Source organism: Camponotus floridanus, unplaced genomic scaffold, assembly GCF_003227725.1.
Source record: "Camponotus floridanus strain SB8 unplaced genomic scaffold, Cflo_v7.5 scaffold78, whole genome shotgun sequence".
Taxonomy (NCBI): Eukaryota; Metazoa; Arthropoda; class Insecta; order Hymenoptera; family Formicidae; genus Camponotus; species Camponotus floridanus.
In genome coordinates, this window is record NW_020229847.1 from 837,564 (window position 1) to 860,851 (window position 23,288).

The 23,288-nt window shown below is 28.5% G+C and overlaps 3 protein-coding genes across 5 annotated transcripts; 2 read left to right on the forward strand and 1 right to left on the reverse strand.

The window, feature by feature from the left end:
• Positions 1-3,603: 3,603 nt before the first annotated feature.
• Positions 3,604-5,977, reverse strand: LOC105256261 (myosin-2 essential light chain). Of its 2 annotated transcripts, XM_011266033.3 has the most exons (4): positions 5,638-5,977; positions 5,513-5,540; positions 4,471-4,776; positions 3,604-4,394 (listed from the first exon to the last, which is right to left on the reverse strand). In XM_011266033.3, the coding sequence occupies exons 1-4, from the start codon at positions 5,638-5,640 to the stop codon at positions 4,288-4,290; spliced, it is 444 nt and encodes a 147-aa protein (XP_011264335.1). In that variant the 5' UTR covers positions 5,641-5,977; the 3' UTR covers positions 3,604-4,287. The 2 variants fall into 2 exon arrangements, with proteins under 2 accessions (XP_011264335.1, XP_011264334.1); XM_011266032.3 differs by lacking the exons at positions 5,513-5,540; positions 5,638-5,977 and adding an exon at positions 5,042-5,485.
• Positions 5,978-7,360: 1,383 nt separating this feature from the next.
• On the forward strand, positions 7,361-13,194 carry LOC105256280 (eukaryotic translation initiation factor 2-alpha kinase). Its single transcript, XM_025414142.1, has 13 exons — positions 7,361-7,761; positions 8,250-8,376; positions 8,525-8,699; positions 9,266-9,422; positions 9,536-9,689; positions 9,758-10,028; positions 10,135-10,209; positions 10,374-10,560; positions 10,703-10,802; positions 10,950-11,155; positions 11,653-12,403; positions 12,488-12,835; positions 12,963-13,194. The coding sequence occupies exons 1-13, from the start codon at positions 7,619-7,621 to the stop codon at positions 13,131-13,133; spliced, it is 2,865 nt and encodes a 954-aa protein (XP_025269927.1). The 5' UTR covers positions 7,361-7,618; the 3' UTR covers positions 13,134-13,194.
• Positions 13,195-14,952: 1,758 nt separating this feature from the next.
• Positions 14,953-22,727, forward strand: LOC105256262 (nuclear pore complex protein Nup155). Of its 2 annotated transcripts, none has more exons than XM_011266035.3 (27): positions 14,953-15,058; positions 15,447-15,606; positions 15,721-15,858; positions 15,975-16,071; positions 16,191-16,354; positions 16,439-16,572; positions 16,658-16,923; positions 17,042-17,292; positions 17,374-17,627; positions 17,774-17,947; positions 18,074-18,179; positions 18,277-18,491; positions 19,009-19,106; positions 19,201-19,396; positions 19,482-19,576; positions 19,637-19,733; positions 19,812-19,889; positions 19,961-20,157; positions 20,254-20,401; positions 20,461-20,696; positions 20,768-20,915; positions 21,131-21,229; positions 21,332-21,452; positions 21,535-21,645; positions 21,742-21,862; positions 21,927-22,049; positions 22,267-22,727. In XM_011266035.3, exons 2-27 carry the CDS (start codon positions 15,462-15,464, stop codon positions 22,400-22,402), a joined length of 3,948 nt encoding a protein of 1,315 aa, XP_011264337.1. In that variant the 5' UTR covers positions 14,953-15,058; positions 15,447-15,461; the 3' UTR covers positions 22,403-22,727. The 2 variants fall into 2 exon arrangements, with proteins under 2 accessions (XP_011264337.1, XP_011264338.1); XM_011266036.3 differs by having other exon boundaries at positions 18,280-18,491.
• Positions 22,728-23,288: the final 561 nt, after the last annotated feature.

Here is a 23,288-nt window from a genome sequence, read left to right on the forward strand (position 1 = left end):
ATCAATTGTATTCTTCCACGGGACAAAGTGTTTTGACGCGCAATAATATTATTGTTCATGATCAGCCGTCTGACGCAATATGATTCGCCTTAAACTAAATATATCAAACGAGCTATACGAACGTTTGCATATATTTTATATATATATATATATATATGTATGTATGTATGTGTGTGTATGTATACGTTATTTTTTAGATTAAAATAAAAACCCAATTGTAAAAAAAGAAGAAAAAATAAACGTAAATGCAAATATTCCAAAACTTATATTACATTACATTCATTGCTTGTCTAATATATTTGTTATTGCACGAGTAAAAAGATGATTCACGCCATTTATTATTCATATAACTATTGACCATAATAAGATGATATCACGAAATATAACTCAATTGGTAGAAATTATATAAGAAACATTTACGCGATAACGAAAATCTTTTTAAAGAGAAACTCTATAGAATTATCTATAGAATAATGAAACGTGTTTCTTATCACATAAAACTGTAAGTGACGTCAAAGTAATACGCCACAAAAGTAGAGCATAATATATAAAAGTAGATTATAATATATAAGAGAGATAAATATAAAAGTAGATTATAGTATATAATATTTAAATATATAATACTTGAGTATATAAGATTAGGCACTTTTGTATTAAGAATGTAGATTTTATTATACAATTTTTTGAATTAATTTTTATTAAAGATATATAAGATTATAAGAAAATTAACGAATTTAAAAAAAAATCATAAGTAATCTTTACACAATATATAATGTGATGAAATAATATAATTTGTTCACAGCAAAATAACAGAGAGATGTGAGACAGAATTCCATTTATTGTTTGCATATCATTGCGATATGACGAGCTTGATTTCGTATCATGTATGTATTATCACGTGTGTTATCGCCTTTGAGGAAAATATGCAATTGAATGAAATGATAGATTATTGCGCATTTTTCTCTCTATTTCTTTCAATCATTAGAATCATCGGATATAAATAATTGATAATGAATTCGATCGCAGCTTTTAAAAGTCGTGTTTTGTTCGCAGATGTAACCATAAGATATAAAGCGATATTGCTGACTGTATATCGATTGACCGAGACACGAGGCAACCTGATGTGCAAAAGAAAGCACAAAGCCAATGTCGCTGTTCTAACGGCCTACCGTTCGTGTTTCACACGAATGAGCACGATCGTATATTACTAGTGTGAGCTATATAAATCACATACATTATTTTCATTATTAAGAATGATATAAATCTAAATAATTTGACGTAGAACAACTTGACACAGAATAATAAAACATTTTTATTTTCTTAAAAAATTTTAGTGTATTTTTTCAGTATATTTTTCTAATTTTTTATGATAATTATTAAGCAATTAAAGCAAATTAAAAAAATTATTAAAAAATTTAGTAACTAAATTAATAAATATAAAATAGAAATGAATTAGAAAAATTGAAAATAATAAAACTACAAATATATAGTATTAAGTATATATAACATTAAATATTTTATCGAGATTTTAATTTTTCTTGAAGCACAGAGCGCTGATTAGTCAGCTGATAATATAATGTGTAATAATGATTATTAATTCTTTATCTCTTTTGGATTTTAATGTCAGATTCAATACTTTTAAGGATTAATACATGAAACTTGGGTACGTGACTTTACAGCTTCGTGACTTCGAGTTTTATATCATCAAATAGCGGAGATAAGGAGGAAAATTAAGCGAGAGATGTTTTTAAATAAAAAAAAAATCTTACGCTTCTACTGATTACACAATTAGCTATTTTTAAGTTGGATTTAATCAGAGTTCATAGAGAGAAAAATTATCTTACGCATTCGAGATATAGAAAGTTGTATAGCTGCGCCGAATAAGGAGATATATAGTATACTCACAAATACTTTTATCTTATCTAGATAAGTCTTACTCGGAAAAATTACATTATTTCTAAATATACATACTTTATGATAATTGAAGAAACATTAAAGAAATATTTGATAATTACGCGTTTAACATATTTATCAATAAAACTATTTATACTTAGATCTCACTGATTATTATCTTTGATCAGATATTATATCTTATCAGTTATTCCTACTATAAGAAATATTTTATGATTACGCACAATTAATATATCCATCAACAGAAATTTATACTTAGATCTTACTGATTTATTTATACTTGGATTTTACTGATTATTATTCATCAGATATCTTATCAGCTACTCCCACTGCAAGATAACATTATCTATTTTTTTCTTATGCAAACAATTGCAATACACAATATAGATGTTTAGACACGATACGTGCTCGCTCCGAAAGAGCTTCTAATAAAGACGTTAAAAATAACGGATCCCGCTAATGCGGATTGTCTAACGGAACAGCTGATGAGAGTACTGACTCTATATCATATCCCGTCACCTCTATCTTTACGATTGAAAGGTGTCTCGCTTGCAAATTTTTTCACGTTAGGATCAAATAACAAACTGGAGTCATCCAGTGACATTCTTTCGTAAGCAATTTGATGACAATGACTCGTATATGCATCTCTCGCTACACAAATATGTTTTATATTACAAAGGAATGTTGCACGACAATAGTTGAAATAAGATCCAGCAGTTTATAAACAAAGAGAGGACCCGAACAAAGGTTGTTATAACCGTTATATATAGTAAACATAAATTGGAGATATAAGTCAACGTTTAGGCCGTATCCATTGCATGTTGAACATTTACGTCAATTACATTGTACGTCAACTTACACCTCCGATTTTCGTTTACGACTCTGTCGGCAACGATTTCGTGAACGACAGTCTTTGTGCTCGCGATCGGATTCGGACAGGGAGAGAAAGAAGATCAGAGGCATCGGCGGAAAGAATAAGACAAAAATGAAATCGTTGATCGGAAAGGATGCAAAATGGCGACTCGCAGAGAAGGCGAGAGACAAAAATGGCGTAGTTACGTATACTAGTCGCGCTGCTATATATACTCACCAATTACTGGAAATTAAACTCGGCATTATCGGCTTTTTACTACTTTCACTATTACTTAACGACAGACTGGAGTTAATACTCATACTTCTTTCTTCGTAAAATTTTGGCGGCTTTAAATGCACTGGGTCCACCACGAAAATGTCCGCTGGAATAGCGATCGACGAGTCCAGGTACTGATTACGACGGGCTACAACTGGAACGCGCAAGAGCAGAAGTGCTCGTTACAACGTTTCAAGTGACACTGCTGGAGCGCAGATCGAGATCGACGAGTTCCGTGTGAAGGATGAAGCGTGGCGCCACGTGACGTCGGGAAAGGGATCCTCCGCGAATCAAACGCGCGATAGATCTCCGGATGCCCGCACATGCGTAGAGCGCGGACTTTCGAATGCGGATAATCGAGAATCAGGCGGCTCTTTAATTCCGAGATTGCCGAGAAATTTACTTCTAAAAAAATATTCATTCTATTATATATACATAAATTAGCAAAGAAAATATTTATGATAAAATTCCAGATATTCGAAATTTTTAAATTATATCATAATATATGTAATCTAAATCGTGAGTTATTATATATTGTACTTTTTATTTACAAACACAGTCAATGTAGTTCCAGAATGTCTCAGAGCAACTTTTTATTCATTGCAATATACAATATCTTTTCTTGCGCATTTCGGAGACACAGATACGCGCTTATGCATAAATAAATAAAGTAAATACTCTCCGCGTTCTTTTTCTAGGATATATAACAGGAAATGTGGAAGATTCTCTCCAACGTGCATTTTCTGGCCACACAGAGGATATCAAACTCGAAAAAGGAAAAGAGGGAGAAGTATACATATGGTCCATGTCGGCGTAAATTAAAATGCTCAGCCTTCGCTCTAAAAATCAGTATCTTCAAATTCTTTCAAGTCTATCTTACAAAAATTTGGAATGTCCGCGGAATCCAGATATCTCGCTAAAGATCGCACGACAGGCGTGTGTCTTACTATCAATATCACTAAATGCTCGTAAATCGGAGTATACGTCAAGGCACAATGCGCTAGATTGTTCTTTATCTACCATTGTTTAACTAATTTAGACTCTTATATAAAAAGGGATAACTTCCTTCTCTCCCACAGTGTACATAATAAAATAGTGTTTCGTTACGATTCTATCGAGATAAATCGCCATAGAGGTACACATACTATGATATGATACTTCAAAATGAAAATGCTTCAACAGATTTGATGGCAAAATAATTGAGAATAATGATAATAATACTCTCTTACATGTAATTAAGTAGCTACTTAGCCGCACATCACCTGGCGAACAAAATCTTCGTAATTGATATTACCCTGTGAATCTTCGTGACCTGCCAATAATGTTTCTACTTCTTCATCGCTGAGTTTTTCACCTGTAATAATGTAAATAAGAAAAACTCTTTACGTTTTTTCTTCTCCTTTTTTTTTAAAGACATTTGCGATACTTACCAAGCGTCGTTAGAAGATGTCGCAATTCCGCGGATGATATAAAACCGTTTCCATCTTTATCGAAATGACGTAGACCCTCAATAAAATCATCCGCTGTATCGGACGTACGGGACTTACTGATCGCCTGGTAGATCGGCAAGAATACTTCGAAACTGATACGCTCGTCTGGTTTATGTTGATGAGTAAACTTCTTCACATCCGATTCAGTCGGATTCTGACCAAGTGCGCGTAATGCATCACCAATCTGGGACACGTGAATTTTTCCATCCCCGCGGCTATCAAACAATTGAAACGCCTCCTGGAATTCTATAGCGCAATTTTACACTTACTTTTTATCACACTCAACGCTTAATTTATATTTTGTGGATACACATGTAACAAAATAATTTTAGAAAATATTAAAATTGCTGAAGCAGATTTATTTTAAATTAAAGATATAGAAAACAAGATAAAAAATTTATTTTCTCATCTTTTAAATCCATTTTAGTATGTGCTATTAAATCGTTCAATTTAAGAGATTGTGTACAAGTCTTCACCAGTATTCTAAACCAATAAATATAGCAGAGTTTACCCTCCATAGATGACATCATTCTATTAGCCAATTCTTGATAGCTGTAGCCATACATCTTGCACTTTTGTGAAAGACAAGATCTCTATTATACTTGAAGCAACCACTATACGTGACAATCAGAATACTAGAAATTTATTTTATATCGATCAATTCGTTCCTAATCACGTTTTGCATCGACGAAGCACATGACTCGCGAGAGTACAAAACCAGAATAATCGGCAAATCTCGATCAGGAGAGGCGGGATCGTGATTGAATCGTCGACGACTCGTTTTCAAATACCGAACCATAAAAGGCAGTCCTCGATAGGCGCGCGCGCACCAGAGTCTAAAAAGGCGATGATACTCTTGACCTGAATTAAAAGCCCGGGGGAAAAGAGTGCGATATAGCATGGACCCCCCTTGATCGCTCGCCTCTCTTGATCTTGGTCTGCATTGACTGTTGTACACAGTCACAGTCGCCTTCGGACTTACCGGCCAGCTGATCCTCGGAGTAAGACGCCTGCGAACATACACGTAACGATTCGTTTAGACATAAGTTTATCGTGCTTGGCACGACTCGTCGTCGACATGCTTCTATAATTTTCGACGATACTCACCATCGTCGAACGCTGTTTCGGTAACGGGCACCAGCAACGAAGAATGACAGATATACACACGTCACACGCGGATCTACGTATCAGCAGGCGGTGCCCGGTGAACTCTATAGTTTGTTGCGAAGCAAAGGCACTTGGCTTTCGCCAGTGGTGACGTAGAGCGGAAGTGAGTCACGATCTCAACAGATGAATGCTTTTTTCCTTTCTTCAGGTCAAATTCCCAAATGTGGATCAAACGTCAAATGTGTAATTGCCGTGCGATCGAGCGAATGTCACAGAGTCCCTAACATCGCTTTGATAAGCTGACGCTGGTGGGTTTTATTCGATTTCGCTTTTAGACTGCAGAACTTTCAGAATGGTGTCATCTATTGGCAGCTTCTGGCATTGCAATGCAGCATCTAGTGATAAAAACGTTGAATTATATCTTTTCTAAATTGCTCGAATTCTTAAAATTTTGAATAAAATAAGATTTTTTTAAAGCTTTGAATGAGATTATTGGCATAAAATTGCATGTAGTGTGAAACAAATTTTATATATGCTAATATTTGACACACACACACACACATTACTTATATATATTAAGTAATTACATGATTTATGTGGTGGAGAAATTTGAAATTGATTTATTAAATCGAAATTATTCAATATATACTGATGTATGTACTATATTAACTTAGCTATAATATAACTATAATTACCGCAAAGAAGATAAATAAAGAATCATTATTGATTGAAGAAAGTATTATTGACGATAAATCATCATTCCTTCAATACGAAGTAACACTCCAACTATATAAAATATTGTTTAAACAATCAAGTAATGTAACTTTCATATCATGCCGCCTCAGAACAAGGATGAAATAACTGAGCGTGCCCGGTTCCACAACTCGAGTTAATCCGAGTTTAATACGTTAAACTGGGTCCTGATTGGTCCATTTGCTACTTAAACTCGGATTAACTCGAGTTGTGGAACCGGGCCTTAAACTCGGATTAACTGGATTATGGAACCGGATCTAAGGCCGGGTCTACAATAGACAATTTAAGACCTAAGAAATTGACCAATCACAGTCGAGTATGAAGAGAATACTCGACTGTGATTGGTCAATTTCTTAAGGCTTAGGGCTTAAATTATCTATTGTAGACCCGGCCTAAATGGAATGCATTTGAATTACATTAATTTATTCAACGTTCCGATTGGATATCGATAAAAGGTTTCTATAATTCAAAGTTTTAGCCATTGGCTACATTCAGCAGAAAAAGTTGCTTTGCAACTGGGGCCCTATTCTTGAAATCGTGCGAAAAATTATCGTATGCGAAAGTGACGCTGCGCGATCTTTGATTGGTGTATACTCTTAGATCTTACTAGATCATACTTTAGATCTTTCAACCCTGTTTCTTACGGTATGGGCCGGTCTATTATATAAGTCTATGGACCGGACTATGAATATATACTAATCAGATTCGAATCTTAGGCCGGTATTCATAATCCGGTCTTACATTTAAGATTATCTTAAGAACTCATTCAACCAATCAAATAGCTACAATGCAGCCATTGATTGGTGGAATGAGTTCTTAAGATGATTTTAAATGTAAGACCGGACTATGAATACCAGCCTTAGAACAGTCGCAAAGCAGCTTTTCCTGCTGAACGCAGCCAATCAGTATGTGCCACGTGTTCCATGAAGCTTCTCGTACATACATTAAATGACCTTCAGAATAATATGTTACACATCTAGTGATTACATGAAGATCTCGCTTAAAATACTTATAAACGATTGACAGCACGCATTCGTAATTTGCAAAGTTACGCGAGTACACATTACGTGTATGTGTATGTGTGTGTGTGTGTGCCATACAAGTTTATCAGTCTATTTTGCTTATTAATAATCGAACGTTGTGATAAAAGAGGAAAAAGTTTAACTCGCACATTACGGTCCATACCAGGCGGCTATGTGCAAATCCCGGCTAATTTCGTACACAGAAGATGTTTCGCTCATATGCATGGCAGTTAATATGTTTTTATTATTCGGTAATGTTCGTGACCACGTATTTACTCGTTTCCGCTAATGACATTACTGCTGAGACAGGACAGCTAACTTTATGCCAACAATCGATAAGTAAACACAGGTAATTATTCGTAATTATGATTGTTTTTTTTCGATTAAACATTTAAAATAGTCACACATACTTTGACGAATTATTTTTTCCCATATTGTTAGCTTTTGATGAATTTTAACTCTTTCGTAATATGATCTTTAATTATTTTGTATATAAACACAAAAATTGAGTGATAAACACAAATTTAATTATTAAAACTCTTATTACGTTTATGTTATATTTTTTTGGATTTAAACAACTTTTAATATAAAAGTAAAGTAAATATAAAACTGTATTTTTTGAAAAGAAAAAGAAGTAAAACTTATAGAAATTAATTTCTACATTCTAGCTTTGAAATTATAATAATAATTGACAAGTAGAAAACCAGAGTGAATGGAATGTTAAAATTGGATAGTGAACATTAATTGCATATATTAGTATTTTGATGTTGTTCATCTGACTTTATAAAAAAAAGTTTGTCTGACTATTAATAAAAAATATATATTGTTTTTTGCCAGTTTGGTTTTTGTCAGTACATTGGATGGGAAAATATCCGCACTTGACGCTGCTAATTATGGAGAAATACTGTGGACTTTAGATTTTAACGATGGACCATTGTTGTCATCCAGTATTCATAACATAGAAGTAATTAAAAATGTTTACAAATATTATTTATTATTATTTATATTATTTATTAATATTAGACAAATTTCTGTTGGCTAACTTCTAAGTTAAATTATTTTCTAAAGCAAATATATGCATTAATAATTTAACATCAAATATTAATTTTCAGCTTAACGATAATGGTCAACCGCTACGTATTATCCCATCTTTGAATGGTGTCTTCTTTAAATTTGATGGAAAAACTTTGGAATCAGTGCCAATATCAACTGATCAATTTTTGCATCATTCATTTCATTCTTACGATGATTTAGATTTCTCAGGTGGTAAAAACCTTCATACTTATGGTAAGTTTTGTGATTATATGTATATAGTTTTGATATATAGTGATATATATATATATATATATATATATGCTAAGTTTTGTGATTATATGTATATAGTTTTGTGATATATATATATATATATATATATATATATATTTTATTAGATATCTAATATTTTATCAAATATATGTTATTTTTGCAGTATTTGGTCAATCTATTTTTTTTCTCAATGAATATATTAAAGTGCAATTTTTATGTAATTAAATTAATTTAATGCACAATGTTTGAGTAATTAAAAATAAAAAAATCTTTTAACTAAATTTTGTAAGAAAATTATATTTTTCAATTATAATAATATATGATTAAAAATTATGGAAATTTAAAAAAGAATCTATTTTATATTGATCCAAGAAACTTTAATTGCATAAGTTTTCTTATATAATTATTATAAAATATATATAATTATTATAAAATTTTTAATATATTTATTAACAAATATTCATAATTTTTGAAAAATTATTCTATATTATTTTGCATATTTAAAAATTCATTATTGACATTATATAAATAAATATTAATTATAACAGGTGTATCAGTCAGTACAGGAAAAATTTTATATGAATGTAATGTTATGGAATGTAAAAACAATACAGATCCTGAGGGACATTTGGGATATGATGTACTTGTTATTCATCGTTTTCAACAAACAGTACGAGCTATAGAACCTCATACAGGTAATGAAAGGTAAATGGAAATTATATTGTTATTTATTAAATTGTTATACATTCTTACATATATTTAATAAATAAAAATAGAATATAAATCAGTATCTAATAAAATAATATTATTGGTTATAGATGGAACTTCAGCGTTGGACAATATAATCTAAAGTTAAATCGTCATGTAAATGATTGTCCTAACATAATTCTAGATACAGAAATTAAAGCAAGTATTTCAGAAGGTTTGGTTTTCGCTGTGGATAAAAATGATAATAAGTTATGGCAATATAAGGTTAGTACAATAATATAATTTGTAATTTTTAATATGTAAAATAATAAAAAGGATTTTATTTTTATTAGTTTAGTGCTCCAATTGTTTCAATATGGCACGAAGATACATCCAAAACAAAGGGAGAATATTTAGAAAACAAAAAATTAATTAATTATTTGAAATCAATTGATTTATTTGATGATTCTCATTGGAGATCTTCATATACTACAAGTCCAAGTTTATATGTAGGCAGGTATGAAAATCAATTATATGTGCAAGAAAAGCCCAATACTGAAAATTCATTGGATCGGATCCCCAAGAATGTTCAACATAAAAAATATTTTTTGCATCCAACAGATGGTATGTAAATTACTTTAATATAAACTTTAATATATTTCATTTTATACTTGGAAAAAAATTTATTAATTATAACATAATTTAATTTCTATGCAAAATATATTTTCAGTTAATAGAATTGAAACAAGTGAAGCATACAACACAACTGCATTGTCCGTATTATATAATTCAGAACATATTAATGGTAAATGATGCATTTACATGTGTCAATATCTTTAAAATTATTGATATATGGTTATATAAATACATTATATTGAGATATAATTTATATAAAAATAATGATATAAAATATATACTTAGAATAATTATAGTTTCAGATAAATTTATTGTTATGTATTTTTTTTATAGGTAATGGATTTTTTCTGTATTCAGAACAGTTAATTGATAATGAAAAATGTAATATTGAGAATAATATTGAGAACAATATGACAAATAATAACAATATAAATGAAATGACTGATGACAAAGAATATATCATCGAGGAGGACGCTGATACACCTGTCCAAATTATTATAGTATCACTTTGGTATTGGTGGTAAATTCTTTTTTGTTTCTCATTTTTAATCATATGTGTGTATGTGTGTAAAATTTATTATCAATTTATGTGTGTATACACACACACACACACACACATAAAATGACAATATAATTTATAATTTAATATCATATTATTATAGGAAAGAAGTTTTAATAATATCAATTACAACTGCTATTTTATTGAATTTTGTGCAACATTTATTAAGCACGACAAGGGAAGCTAGGGATGCTATACTTCCAGTAAGTAAATCTATAATGTTTTACTAAATATAATTGAATTCTGCTATCCTTTTTTTCATTACTATATCAATTTTTTATTTAATTATCTTCTCTTTGCTTCATTTAGAATTACCTTAAATAGTATTACTAATAAGTATTACTTTTCAGCCTTTGATAGTAGAAAGACATATAGAAACCAAAACTAATTCGGCTAATGATAGCAGTGAAAATGTGAATAATTTTAAATCGCGTTATCTAACGGACTTTGAGCCAGTTGATTGCTTAGGAAAAGGAGGCTATGGTATTGTCTTCGAGGCCAAAAACAAAATTGATGATTGTAATTATGCTATCAAGAGAATTGCTTTGCCAAATAGGTCAGTTCTTAATAAATTATTTTTTTTTGCTACAAGTAGTACATTATTTTTTGTTTTAAGCAAAATAATAATAAAGAATAATATACACTATATTATTGAATATAAATTTAAATAATGATCAGAGAATATTTATTCTTTTGGAATCTAGGTGCAAAATTTTTTGAGATTTTTTTCAGTACATATATTTTAATAAATAAAAATAAATAATTATCTTTTGAAAATATAAATATAAATATTGTAAAAAAAGATTAATAATGCTAGATAAATGCTTAAGCATTTTTAACTTTATATAATATTTTTAATATTTCAAAAATTAATTATTCATTTGTTTGTATTGATAGCTTTAACAACATTTTATTTAAAATTCTAAATTTATTATGATTCCCTAATAATGTGATTTATTACAATCCTTCTAAATTTGCGCACTTGTATATAAATACATTTATAAAAGAATTTTAATTCTACAAGAATTTTATATAAGAAATACTATATTTCAGCCAAGATTCAAGAGAGCGTGTAATGAGAGAAGTAAAAGCATTAGCTAAATTAGATCATCACAATATAGTAAGATACTTTAATGCTTGGCTGGAGTGTCCTCCTAGTGGATGGCAAGAAGAACACGATCAACAATGGATTAATAAGCTACAGTTTTCATTATCAACATTTCCTTCAGAAGTAACTCAGGCTGAAACAAAACCTGACGATTCTGTGTGCATCAATGTTTCTCAAACCAATTCTTGTTCTGTAGATAGCGCCTGTGAAGCTCTCGAATTAAATAATGTAGATGTGAGCGATGATTCACTTATTGTATTTGAAAAGTTAAATGAGAAGCGTGACAATGATGCAATTGGTATTAATGGTTATAGTACTGGTAGTACTGGTAGTTTGGACTTATCTTCTTCAAATAATGAATCTGAAGAGGAATCGCCAAATATTAATAATATTACTAATCATTCCGAAAGCATTGTGTTTATTGAAGAGACTGATAATGATATTGTGATAGAAGAAAAAAAACACAAACGTCAAAAATCTTTTTCTTTAAATTTGTATAATAAATCGAATAATCACAAATCGGCAAAAATGTTTCTATATATACAGATGCAATTGTGCCAAAGATTCAGTCTCAAAGAATGGCTAAAACAACACACATCAATGAGAGATCCCGTTCAAGTGTTAAATATTTTTCAGCAAATAGTAGATGCTGTGGAATATGTGCATTTACAAGGATTAATTCATCGAGATTTAAAGGTAAGACTTTGACTTGAGATATAGGTGATATAAATCTTCTATTTAGTGATATCCTATTTTGTAATAAAATTCGTTTTTTTATAGCCATCAAATATATTTTTTGCTTATGATGATAAAATAAAGATTGGCGATTTTGGCCTTGTAACAGCAATGACTGAAAGTTGTGATGGAGCTTGTACACCTTCAGCCGAGAATGAGAATGCCACTTTAAAAAATAGCATACATACTGCGCATGTTGGCACACATTTATATATGTCACCAGAACAAATGAATGGCCAAATGTATAATTATAAAGTAGATATTTACTCTTTAGGAATAATTTTTTTTGAGCTTCTTATACCATTTTTTACTGATATGGAAAGAATAGTTGCGCTTTCAAATTTGAAAAAATCTATTTTTCCAAAAAATTTTGCAGAGAATTATTCTGCTAAGGTAAGGCAATTAACAGAATATTAATTTTACTATAAAATTAAATTGCAAAATATGTTGTTACAAATAATGTTAAATAAAAATTAAATCGAAATTGACAATATATAATATTTAACTTTATTTGTTACAGTATCATTTGCTCAAAATGATGTTGGATGAAAATCCTGCTAAGCGACCTACAACTTTAGGTATTAGAGCAAAACTACTGCAAAATAATAAAATAACTGATTTTAATATGGATGAAAATTCAAAATGGCATTTTGAACTGCCACAATTAATTAAAAATTCCTCCGGAACATGAAGCAATAACAGTGAATCATCAGAGAATATAATTTAACAAAATAGAAGTTACAAATATTTTTGCTTTTCTTATTGATAAGTAAAAGATTATTTATTTTTTTTTTCAATTAATTTTTTTATTCATATTTGTATAGAATAAAATACTCGTTCAGTTATATAAAATATTTTGCATTGCGTCATATCACATCAAAATATTCTATAGAGATGTAAATACAAAAAAGACTAAGTGCATTATTTTTTTCTTCTATTTTTTTCTTTTAATATGATTTTCTGTAAGAAAAACTTTTTTTCTTTCAAAATTTTTTTTATATATGTACTTTTAATATCTTTATTATTATTATTAAAATATATAGAAGTATTTTTCATCAAATTTCTTTATCCATTTGCAATTCATGAGAGAATGTTAACAAGAATTTTAAAATTTTAAAAATTAATCTTTATTTTATTTTTATTTTATCTTTTTGAAAGTTAGAATAGTTTAAAAATTAAATATTTTGAAAATTTTAATGTATTAATAAGATTTTTATAGGTAAATTGATAGCAAACACAATATAATTCAAATAATTTTCAATTTTAGACACGTAAAAATTTGTATATACATTTAATTGAGAATTATTTGAATAGCATCTGATTTTTTCATACATCTCATTATTATATCTTATTATTATATTTTATTAAGTTTTTAAAACTATTATTAAGTTTTAAAAACTTAATAAGTACTTATTAAGTTTTTAAAACTATCGATAAATATTGTATTTATTATATTATTTTCTTGATATGAACATTGGAGAAAGAAATAACTAACTTTTTTGTCAAATTATTCAATATAAATATATTCAATGTATTATTTTCTTAATATGACTATTGAACAATGAAATAATTAACTTTATTTCAAATATTGTAAAAATTTTGTTATGTAAAATTACTTTGCTTCTATTAGTAATTGTATGTACATGTGCTTTACAAAGTTAACAAAATGAAGTAAATATTTTTTAAAGATAAAACTAAAAGAGAATATTGTGTCTACTATATAATTTTTCTTTAGGTAGAAAGAGGTTATTATATGTGTACAAATAAAGAGAATGATATATTTATAATTGATATGTAAATTTTATTTTCGCGTATTCGAAAGAAATTTAATTACCGCGCGTAATATCTTGAATCAATCGTAATGAAAGGCATCAAATTTCCTTATCCTGATTGGTCAAACATTTCAAAACATCTATCCTTTTCTTGACAATCATAGGCTGCGGTCGGAAAGACGCTCTGAATGCTTTGAAGTGTTTGATTGACCAATCAGATTAAAAAAATTTTTACTCCTTTTGTCCTGATTGGTCAATCAAACGCTTCAAAGTATCCAGAGCATCTCCCAGACCGTAGTCTTAATCTGCTGAAATCTCCTCTGAACAGGTTTCGAACAATTTGACGCGGAATTCAAAGTTAAATTATTAAATGGACGTGAAGTTTAATATTTTTAATATTTTTTAAATGAAAAACAAAATTTTAAAATAAAAATTAATATTTTTTATTCAAAATCGTTTTAAAAAATGAGCATTTAATACGATTATACATTCAAATTTTAATGAGACCTCCAACTATTTCTAGTTGTAAATTCATATCGGAATATGAAGAATAATAATTTCTCTCTCTTATTATATATAACTTTGTTTAATTATATGTATATATTGGGGCAATTTTTTCACTTCTTCAAACTCTGCTTCATTAAAAAAGCAATGCAAAAATTAAAGTCCTCAAATAGTTTCTTTCTTTGATATTTGTTTCTTCAATATCTAGTCTAAATTATTCAATTTGATGCTGGTGGTCGGTGACCGATGATGCCGGTCTGGCGCGAATAGGAGCGATCGTGATTACATGCCCAACGCGTTTCCTTCTTAAGTGATTAAAAAGTGATTACAAGCTCATTGAGTATGTATAATTATATTAATTTAGCATATCTCTTTTCTATGAAAGAAAATATATTCTTTTAATGATTTTAATATCTACTCGTTTAGATACGTATACATGTTTTCCAATCTAACCTAACCTTTGTAGTTTACTTTTTTCCTTTAAATAATTTTATTTGCCATATATTATGTTTGTATTATTTTATCTTTAATTTTTATATTATTTCCTTTTTTCTTCAAACATGAGAAACATTAAATGCATATTTTTTTCTTATATTGTTTTGATAAAATATTTAGAGGTAAAGAAGTATTTATTTTTTTCGAGTTTTTTATGTGCTATTATTACATATCTAAAATTAAATTTGTATATGATTCTTATTTATTTATATATTTGTCTTTCTTTTTTTTAGTAATACATTTAGCAAATGAAAAATATAACGCTTATGGAAATGGAGCCCTTAAAAATACATTTAGATTCTTTAGAGATGGCTGGAAAAATGGTAGATAAACATATTATTGCAGATAGCAACTTTCCATCCTTAATTAATCTTATGCGATACAATGTGCAAGGTAAATTTCTATATTTTTAAAGAAAACTAGTAGTTCTCTCTAAATAATAGTAGAAAGTGGAGAGAAATAGTAGAACGTTTGAGATTAATTATTATTAATACATCTCATATATAGGTGGACCAACTGTTAGTGGCCTTGATGATCATGATTATCCTAGTTTAAATGGTGCATCAATAAGCTTAACAAATATTAATCAAATGAAGATACATAGCAAAATTCCTTTGCCTTCAGAAGTAATGGAGCATTTTGGTCGTATCCTTTCTAATATGTAAAACAAATATTTTATTACATTTTGGATGAATAATTTTACATAAATGTTAATTTAAGTATTTATCTCTTTCTTATTTAAACCTTAATAAAATAATAAGACATGCAATGTCATTGCATGATGGGGCTTTTTACAGAAATTTCGAAAGCATGGCTCACAATTGACAGTGACATCTATCTATGGTCCTATGAAAATGAGTAAGTATTAATATTTCGAATTTGATTGATATATATATATAAAAGTTATATAAGATATATAAATTTATATGCAAAAGTAAAATAAATTTTTTTAAAGTTTTTTCTTTAAAATTGTATAGGTCTGACGTTGCTTATTTTGATGGTTTAAATGAAACTATTATAGGCGTAGGCTTAGTAAAACCCAAGGCAGATATTTTTCAGAGTTATGTCAAATACTTGTTAATTCTTACAACAACAGTAGAAATAACTATTCTTGGTGTTACCATACTTGATGATACAAAAGGTAATAATTTATTATAACTATTCATTTTTTTATACATTTCATGAATTTTATTAAAAATATTTGTTTTTATTTATATATCCACAGAAATACAGTTAGTTCCAGAACCAATTTTTACTGTTACTACTGATGGAGTAGGAATCACTACAATCGCTAATACCAGTAGTGGTAGAATATTTCTCGGTGGTAGAAACGGCTCATTATTTGAAATATATTATCAGGTGGAACATTTAAATTTTTAAGATTGATCTCCTGAAAGAGATTACATTGCATTTAATTTTTATTTTAATCTTTTTCTACATTTAGGCAGAAAGCAGCTGGTTCGGTAAACGATGTAAAAAAATTAATCATTCAGAAGGTCCATTATCATTTCTAGTACCTTCATTTGTTACTATGGCATTGTCGGAAGAAGAAGCTATAATACAAATATCTGTGGACGATTCGCGTAATATTTTGTACACTTTAGGTGATAGAGGTACAATTACAGTTTGGGATATTAATAATGGTGGTGCATCTAGAATCACATCATTATCTCAAGCTTCTTTGGTACAAACTGCTGTTAATGTTGTTAAGTAAGTAATGTTTTTTATTATAATATTACATTAATTCAATTTTTTATTGTTTTTTTAATTGTAATGTTGCATTAACATGAATTTTGAAATTATATATGACACAATGGTCTTCTTTTAGAACTTTGGACAGTAACAATTTTCGACCTCTCGTAAGCATATCGGCGATAACGGAATCTGAATCGGTACATTTAAATTTAGTCGTTGTTGCGGCAACAGGAACTCGTTTTTACTTTAGTTGCACTTCAGTTACGAATCCTTCCAGTAGACCACAAGGTTTACAGTTAATACACGTTAGATTACCGCCAGGCTATGCTGCAAATGCTCCAGTAATGAGACCACGCAAAGTGCAAATGGCATATTACCGAAAGGGTAAATTGTTTATTTCTAATACATTATGAATGAGTACATTGGAAATGAGACATTAGATTAGACTAGTTTAAATTTTTTTAGGAACTCTTATTCTTGTTTGTGGTGGTGATACGGAAACTGCATGGTGTTTAAGTAATGACGCTTATCCATTTACAAATTATTTGGCTGAAACACAAAGTATCTTGCCTCTTGATAGCCCAGCTTGGGCTATGGAAGAAATTATAAGAGACTCAATTATACACATAGAAAAGCAAAGCATTACTCAAGGTGAACCTCCACTTTTAGTACGTCAACATATGGAACCACCAAGAAAATTCATATTTCTGACAGCACAGGTGTGTTTATATATATAAATACATATATAAAAAACATATATAAATACAGAATAGGCATATTTTTTAAATTTATATAATACATATTATATACATTTATATACATATATTACATATTTATTATTATTATTTTGATTATTTTATTGCAGGGGGCGATAATTTTAATGCAAGTACGTCCTGTAGATATCTTGAGACAGCTTCTTTTAGAACAACGTGGACCTGATACTGAAGCAGTACGTGCATATTTTCAAACACAGTCTCTGGAACAAGCTTGTGCTACATGTTTAATTTTAGCAACACTTGAAAGTGCTCAAAATGCTCAGGTATAAAAATCTATTTTCACATTTAGTATATTTTTATATATACATAAAATCATTTGTTTTACAAATTATATTTAATGTATTATATATCTTATTATTAATCAAAATTATATAATTATATTTTATTAGCTGTCAGAATGGGCAACTCGCGCATTTTTCCTATATGGTAGTCAAAGGATAGTTGGAATAGGCCCTGCAATTGATATGCATAGTGGTTTTCCTACTATAAATCCAGGTATATATGTGCATGTTGATTTGTACTGTGTAAAATTCAAATATTGCACATATACACATGAATATTTAATATATATTTAAAATCAATTTTAATTTAGCAGATTTACGTACATCTACACCTAGAGTGCCACCCTTCGATTCTCGAGCCCAAGCCTTCCGATCTCCCGCACAAATGGGTCTTGGCACCACAGATATTGCCTTACAACACTTCTCTGCTAAACATAGCGGATTATATTTATATGTGGGAAGAATACTTCGTCCTATATGGAATGTAAGATGTATAAAACAAGAAATGATAAATAATAAAAATGTAGTAAGTATAAAATGCTAGCAAAAAATTATTTTTATTATATACATTCTACATTATAAAAAATTTCTCAGCTTGATTAAAAAGACATTAACTTTAAATATAACTTTAATATTATTATTATAATATTATTGTTTATTATATATTTTATTTGCATTAATATACATATTTGTTGCAATAACAATTTCTCAAAATTATTTTTTTTTTTTAGAATTAGATTTTTTAGAATTACTCTTTTATGTTTTCAATCTCAATTATAAAACTAACCTTTTAATAAAAATACTCATCTATTTTATTACTATTTCTAAAATTAAAATTTTTGATTTATTGTAATATATAATTTAATTTATTATAAAAACAATGTATAGGTAAACATGTTTTTTAATCAATTTAAAAAATTTTGAGTTAGATTCATGTATATATTATTATTAGTTTTATTTTTAAAATTAGAATATTTACTCTTTTGTATTATAATTAAATTATAAATCTTATAAATTGTAAATATTATATTTATCTTTTCTAGATATCCAGTACAGTACCAGCAACACAAATAGCTTGGATTTTAGGACATTTGCAAGCATTGAGATCTTTCTTGAACAGAAATACGCATATTACAAAACAGTTTGTATTATTTAAAACATAATTTTTTAATATAAAAATGCGTAATATTTTATTAAATTATAGCCAATTGAGATTAAAACTGTATTATCCTTAGACAAAGCACAAGTAGTAGGACATTAACAGATGGTTTTGAAACAACGATTCAAAGTCATTTTCAAGAACCAATTGTAGAAGAAAGAAATTCATTGGATGCTTTAAAAGTTTTCATTACTCATGCCTGTGAAGTTTTGGGTTTATGGAAGATATTATGCGAAAATCGGTTAAATAACATTATCAACTGTTTGTCAAAGGTTGTTATTATTTATCTTTAGCTAAACTTTTTTAGAAAATTAGTTTTAAAGAGTAACAACTAAGATGTATACTTATATTTTTCAGGATCAGATTGCTCAATTTTCTACAGCCACTTTTAGAGATTTGATCTTAATAGGCCATGAGATATCTTCTCTACTCATCATTCATTTGATCGATAGGTAAGAGTTAACAAGAAGCGTCAGAAAATATTATAATAATTTATAATTAATATATTGTAGTTATCTTGGAGATAATGCATCAGTGGATTCTGTAAGTGCAAAATTAAGAGAAATATGTCCCAATCTCTATAGAACTGAAGATGCTGTTTGCTCCAAGGTATCATTTTATACATTTCATGTAGATCAATATTTATACATATATATCAATATTATATGCAAATATCTTTAAATTTAGGCAAATGAAATTCTCTTGAAAGCAAAAAACTGTACGAATCCTGAAGAAAAAGAATGCTATCTTAAATCTGCTTTAAAGGTATGTCATAATGCATTATTTACATAATACATAGTCTAATAGTTAATTTTACTTAATAAATATGTATACAGCTTTGCAAAGAGGTAGCACCCAGATTAAATTTGAGTGCAGTATGTCAACAGTTTGTGGCATGCCAATTTTACATGGGAGTACTTGAATTGTGTATCTGTTGTGCAGAAAGAGTAGATCCCAATAACGCTGCCTCCCATTATTACAAAAACAATGAACCTATAGAAGATCAAGAAGGAAGTCTGGCTTTTGCAAAACGGTATTCGTTAATAGGTCACAATAGTAGTACATATCCCTCCAAATAGCTATAAAAAATTTTAATAATTTAATTCCATTTTTTTCGTATTTTTTACAGTTCGGAAATTTATAAGGAATTTACCACAATGTTAGATCACTTGTATCATCAAAGTATCTCTAATCCTTTAACGCCAACGATACCGAGTAAACCAGGACCTCCTCTTCAAACCGCATCAATTGCTACAGTAACACCAGCGAAAAAGATAGTAAGAAATGATTTTTCTTCAATTATTCAGAATATTATAAAACTAACTTTTTTTTTTAGTTGCACGAGATCATTGGCGATGCACTGCAAGCACCTTGCGAGACACTTCATTCCTGTATTTATGCTTGGATGATAGGGCGAGGACTTCACGGTGAATTAATTGCACTTGCTGCACCCTCGCTGGAAACTTATCTCAACCGTATTAATGCACCTGAATTACTCTGGCAGTTTTATGAGAGAAATAAGAATCACGCAGCCGCGGCAAAAATTTTGGATTCCTTAGCTAGCAAAGTCGGGTACGTACATTTATCGTTTGCATAATATGGTTGTTTCGCGAAGATAAAAAATCATTGTTCATCTCATGTAGGCCAGAGATATCACTATCACAGAGAGTCGAGTATTTAGCACGAGCGGTTGTATGCATGCGAAGTGATCAAACTGGATATGCTCCTTATCTTGGAGTTTTCTTACGTGAATTAGAAGACAAATTAGAAGTAGCTAGAATGCAGCAACAGGTATATATTCCAATATGTCAATAGTCAAAGACACAAGTAATCTCTACAAACTAGGATACTTTCGTAATTTTGATTTTTTTTACATATAATTGAAAAAATCTTTTGAAAAAGAGAAATAATAAAAGATCATTAGATCAAACATCTTATTATCCCGACATATAAGCAAATGTTGATTCGAATATTAATAATATATGTTTACTCTAAATATTTAACAGATACTCGATATTATAAGCAATCAGCAAAACCTGTTCGATTCTATGATAGTTACGGATGCAAAATTGAGATTAAATTCTTCATTGCTTGATATTACACAGGTTTGTAACTTTGGTGTATATATATATGTGCATGTATGTATGTATATATAATGTTTTATCTATATATTTTTGAAACATTTTTACATAAAATGTTAATTACAGTTGTATGAAGAATATGCAGAACCTTTACAGCTTTGGGAATGCAAATTGGCTATAATTCATTGCTCGGGTCATCAAGATGACATGTTAATTAAAGGAATTTGGACAAACATAATTGATAATGGTATACAAGACAATATTTTACATGTTTACAAGCTTGCTATTTTCTCAATAGTGTTCTTAAATTTATTATGTATTCTTCATAGAATTGGAAAATGCAACAGAACCTTCAAATGAAGATAAAATAACCATTTTAATGAGTAAAATTAAATTACTGGGCCAAGAATATATTGGATCACCACATTGTTTCCCAGTTGGTAATTATATTTCATGTATATCCAATTATTTTTTTTACTAAAATCTCATGCCAATGTACATATGTTTTAATATTTTCTTTTATACACACATTTTAGATTTTCTAGTAAAACAATTGGAACTAAAGGCGTGTAAATACAAAGTATCTAACATTAGTATCATAATTGGGTTTTTAGAATTGGGAATAGCAATGGAAGATCTCTTAGATATTTACGACAAGTAAGTATGCCATATAAATCCAAATTTTTTTTTGGTATTGAAAAATAACGAATATCATTTTTAGAATGATTGGCAAGAATACTCGTACTTGGTTAAATGAAGGCAACGAATTTCATTTAATTGAATCGACAGCAAATTTGGTAAATTATTTCATAGCAAATTCGAACATAACAAATAATTTTATTAGGTAAGTATCATTTGTAATGCGCAATTCTGATCAAACTTTATTTTAGAGATTAAAATTTAGATTTACATAAATCAAAATAAGAGCAAGCGATAGTTTTTTTTTAAACAAAAATGAATAACATATTTTTCGTTTTTAATCATTATCAGATTTATAGTATTCTCTATTCAATTTGATTTTAATATAAAACTAGATTTTAGTAAAATTTTTTTTATTACAGGAGAAAGATAATAACAAAGTGTCAGGATGTTATCTCGAAATGTTTAACAACTCTCTTTAGTAAACCTAATGGTGGAGATCTTGACAAAGAAATAACAAATTTGCGATCAATCCAAAGCATATTGAATCGTATGTGAAACAGTAAAATTGAATATACATACAGATATATATTACATGAAAAAAAAACCTTTGTGCGTATCTTGATGACCTCTAAAGCTCTTAAAGACTTTCTTGTGACAAAAAACCATGTATTTATATATGAGATATTACTATTAGATAAATTAACTGCTCAATTTTTATGAATCTTTATTAAGAAATATACAAGTTATTCAGCTGCCCACAATCTTTTATAAAATTGTAAATTTTAATGATGTATCAAGTAATTATGTAAAGTTTGCAAATACATACATATATGCTATGTATTTAAAAGTATCTATTTACATTTACCAATCATTTTATTCCAAATATATATCAAATTGATTAAACTCAAGAAAATTAAATCATAAAAGAATGTAATTAAAATTTAAATCGAAATTTTATACAAGATGCAGACAATTGTTTAATATAGACACTAAATTATATATAGAATGATTATAGAAAATTCTAAATATGTAAGATATAAACTAAGTTTTAAATCGAGAGATAAATAAGAATAATAAAATATGAATGTGATATTTTTATTACTTTCTATATTTTTTAGTCAAACTGTAATTTTAATGATTTTAAAATAAAAATATTGATATTGGTAAATAAATTCTTTTGTTATATTAGTAACATACAATATTGGAATTTAAAATAATCTTTAATTGTCAAGCCCATTCAGAATCGAAACAATGTAAAGTATTTTCTCATAACTAAATAAAATTATACAATGGAGAAGTTCTTTCTAAAAACAATTTTATTTAAAATATCTAAAAATTTATATAAAAATTGATTTGTAACACGAGAATGTCTTTAAATAATTAAATCTACATTATAAGAGAATGCAACTTCTTACGTTATCTCTTAAAGTTATTCAAAATT

Bases quoted from the DNA above. Each gene is read 5' to 3' on its own strand.
- LOC105256261 (XM_011266032.3), bottom strand. From the start codon at position 5,096: ATGTATGGCTACAGCTATCAAGAATTGGCTAATAGAATGATGTCATCT. The intron at 4,777-5,041 runs GTAAACTCTGCT...ATTGCGCTATAG, and splicing joins AATGATGTCATCTATGGAGG to AATTCCAGGAGGCGTTTCAA. The intron at 4,395-4,470 runs GTAAGTATCGCA...ACATTATTACAG, and splicing joins ACATCTTCTAACGACGCTTG to GTGAAAAACTCAGCGATGAA.
- LOC105256280 (XM_025414142.1), top strand. From the start codon at position 7,619: ATGTTTCGCTCATATGCATGGCAGTTAATATGTTTTTATTATTCGGTA. The intron at 8,700-9,265 runs GTAAGTTTTGTG...TAATTATAACAG, and splicing joins TAAAAACCTTCATACTTATG to GTGTATCAGTCAGTACAGGA. The intron at 9,423-9,535 runs GTAAATGGAAAT...TATTGGTTATAG, and splicing joins CCTCATACAGGTAATGAAAG to ATGGAACTTCAGCGTTGGAC.
- LOC105256262 (XM_011266035.3), top strand. From the start codon at position 15,462: ATGAAAAATATAACGCTTATGGAAATGGAGCCCTTAAAAATACATTTA. The intron at 16,355-16,438 runs GTAATAATTTAT...ATATATCCACAG, and splicing joins CATACTTGATGATACAAAAG to AAATACAGTTAGTTCCAGAA. The intron at 20,697-20,767 runs GTACGTACATTT...CATCTCATGTAG, and splicing joins TCCTTAGCTAGCAAAGTCGG to GCCAGAGATATCACTATCAC.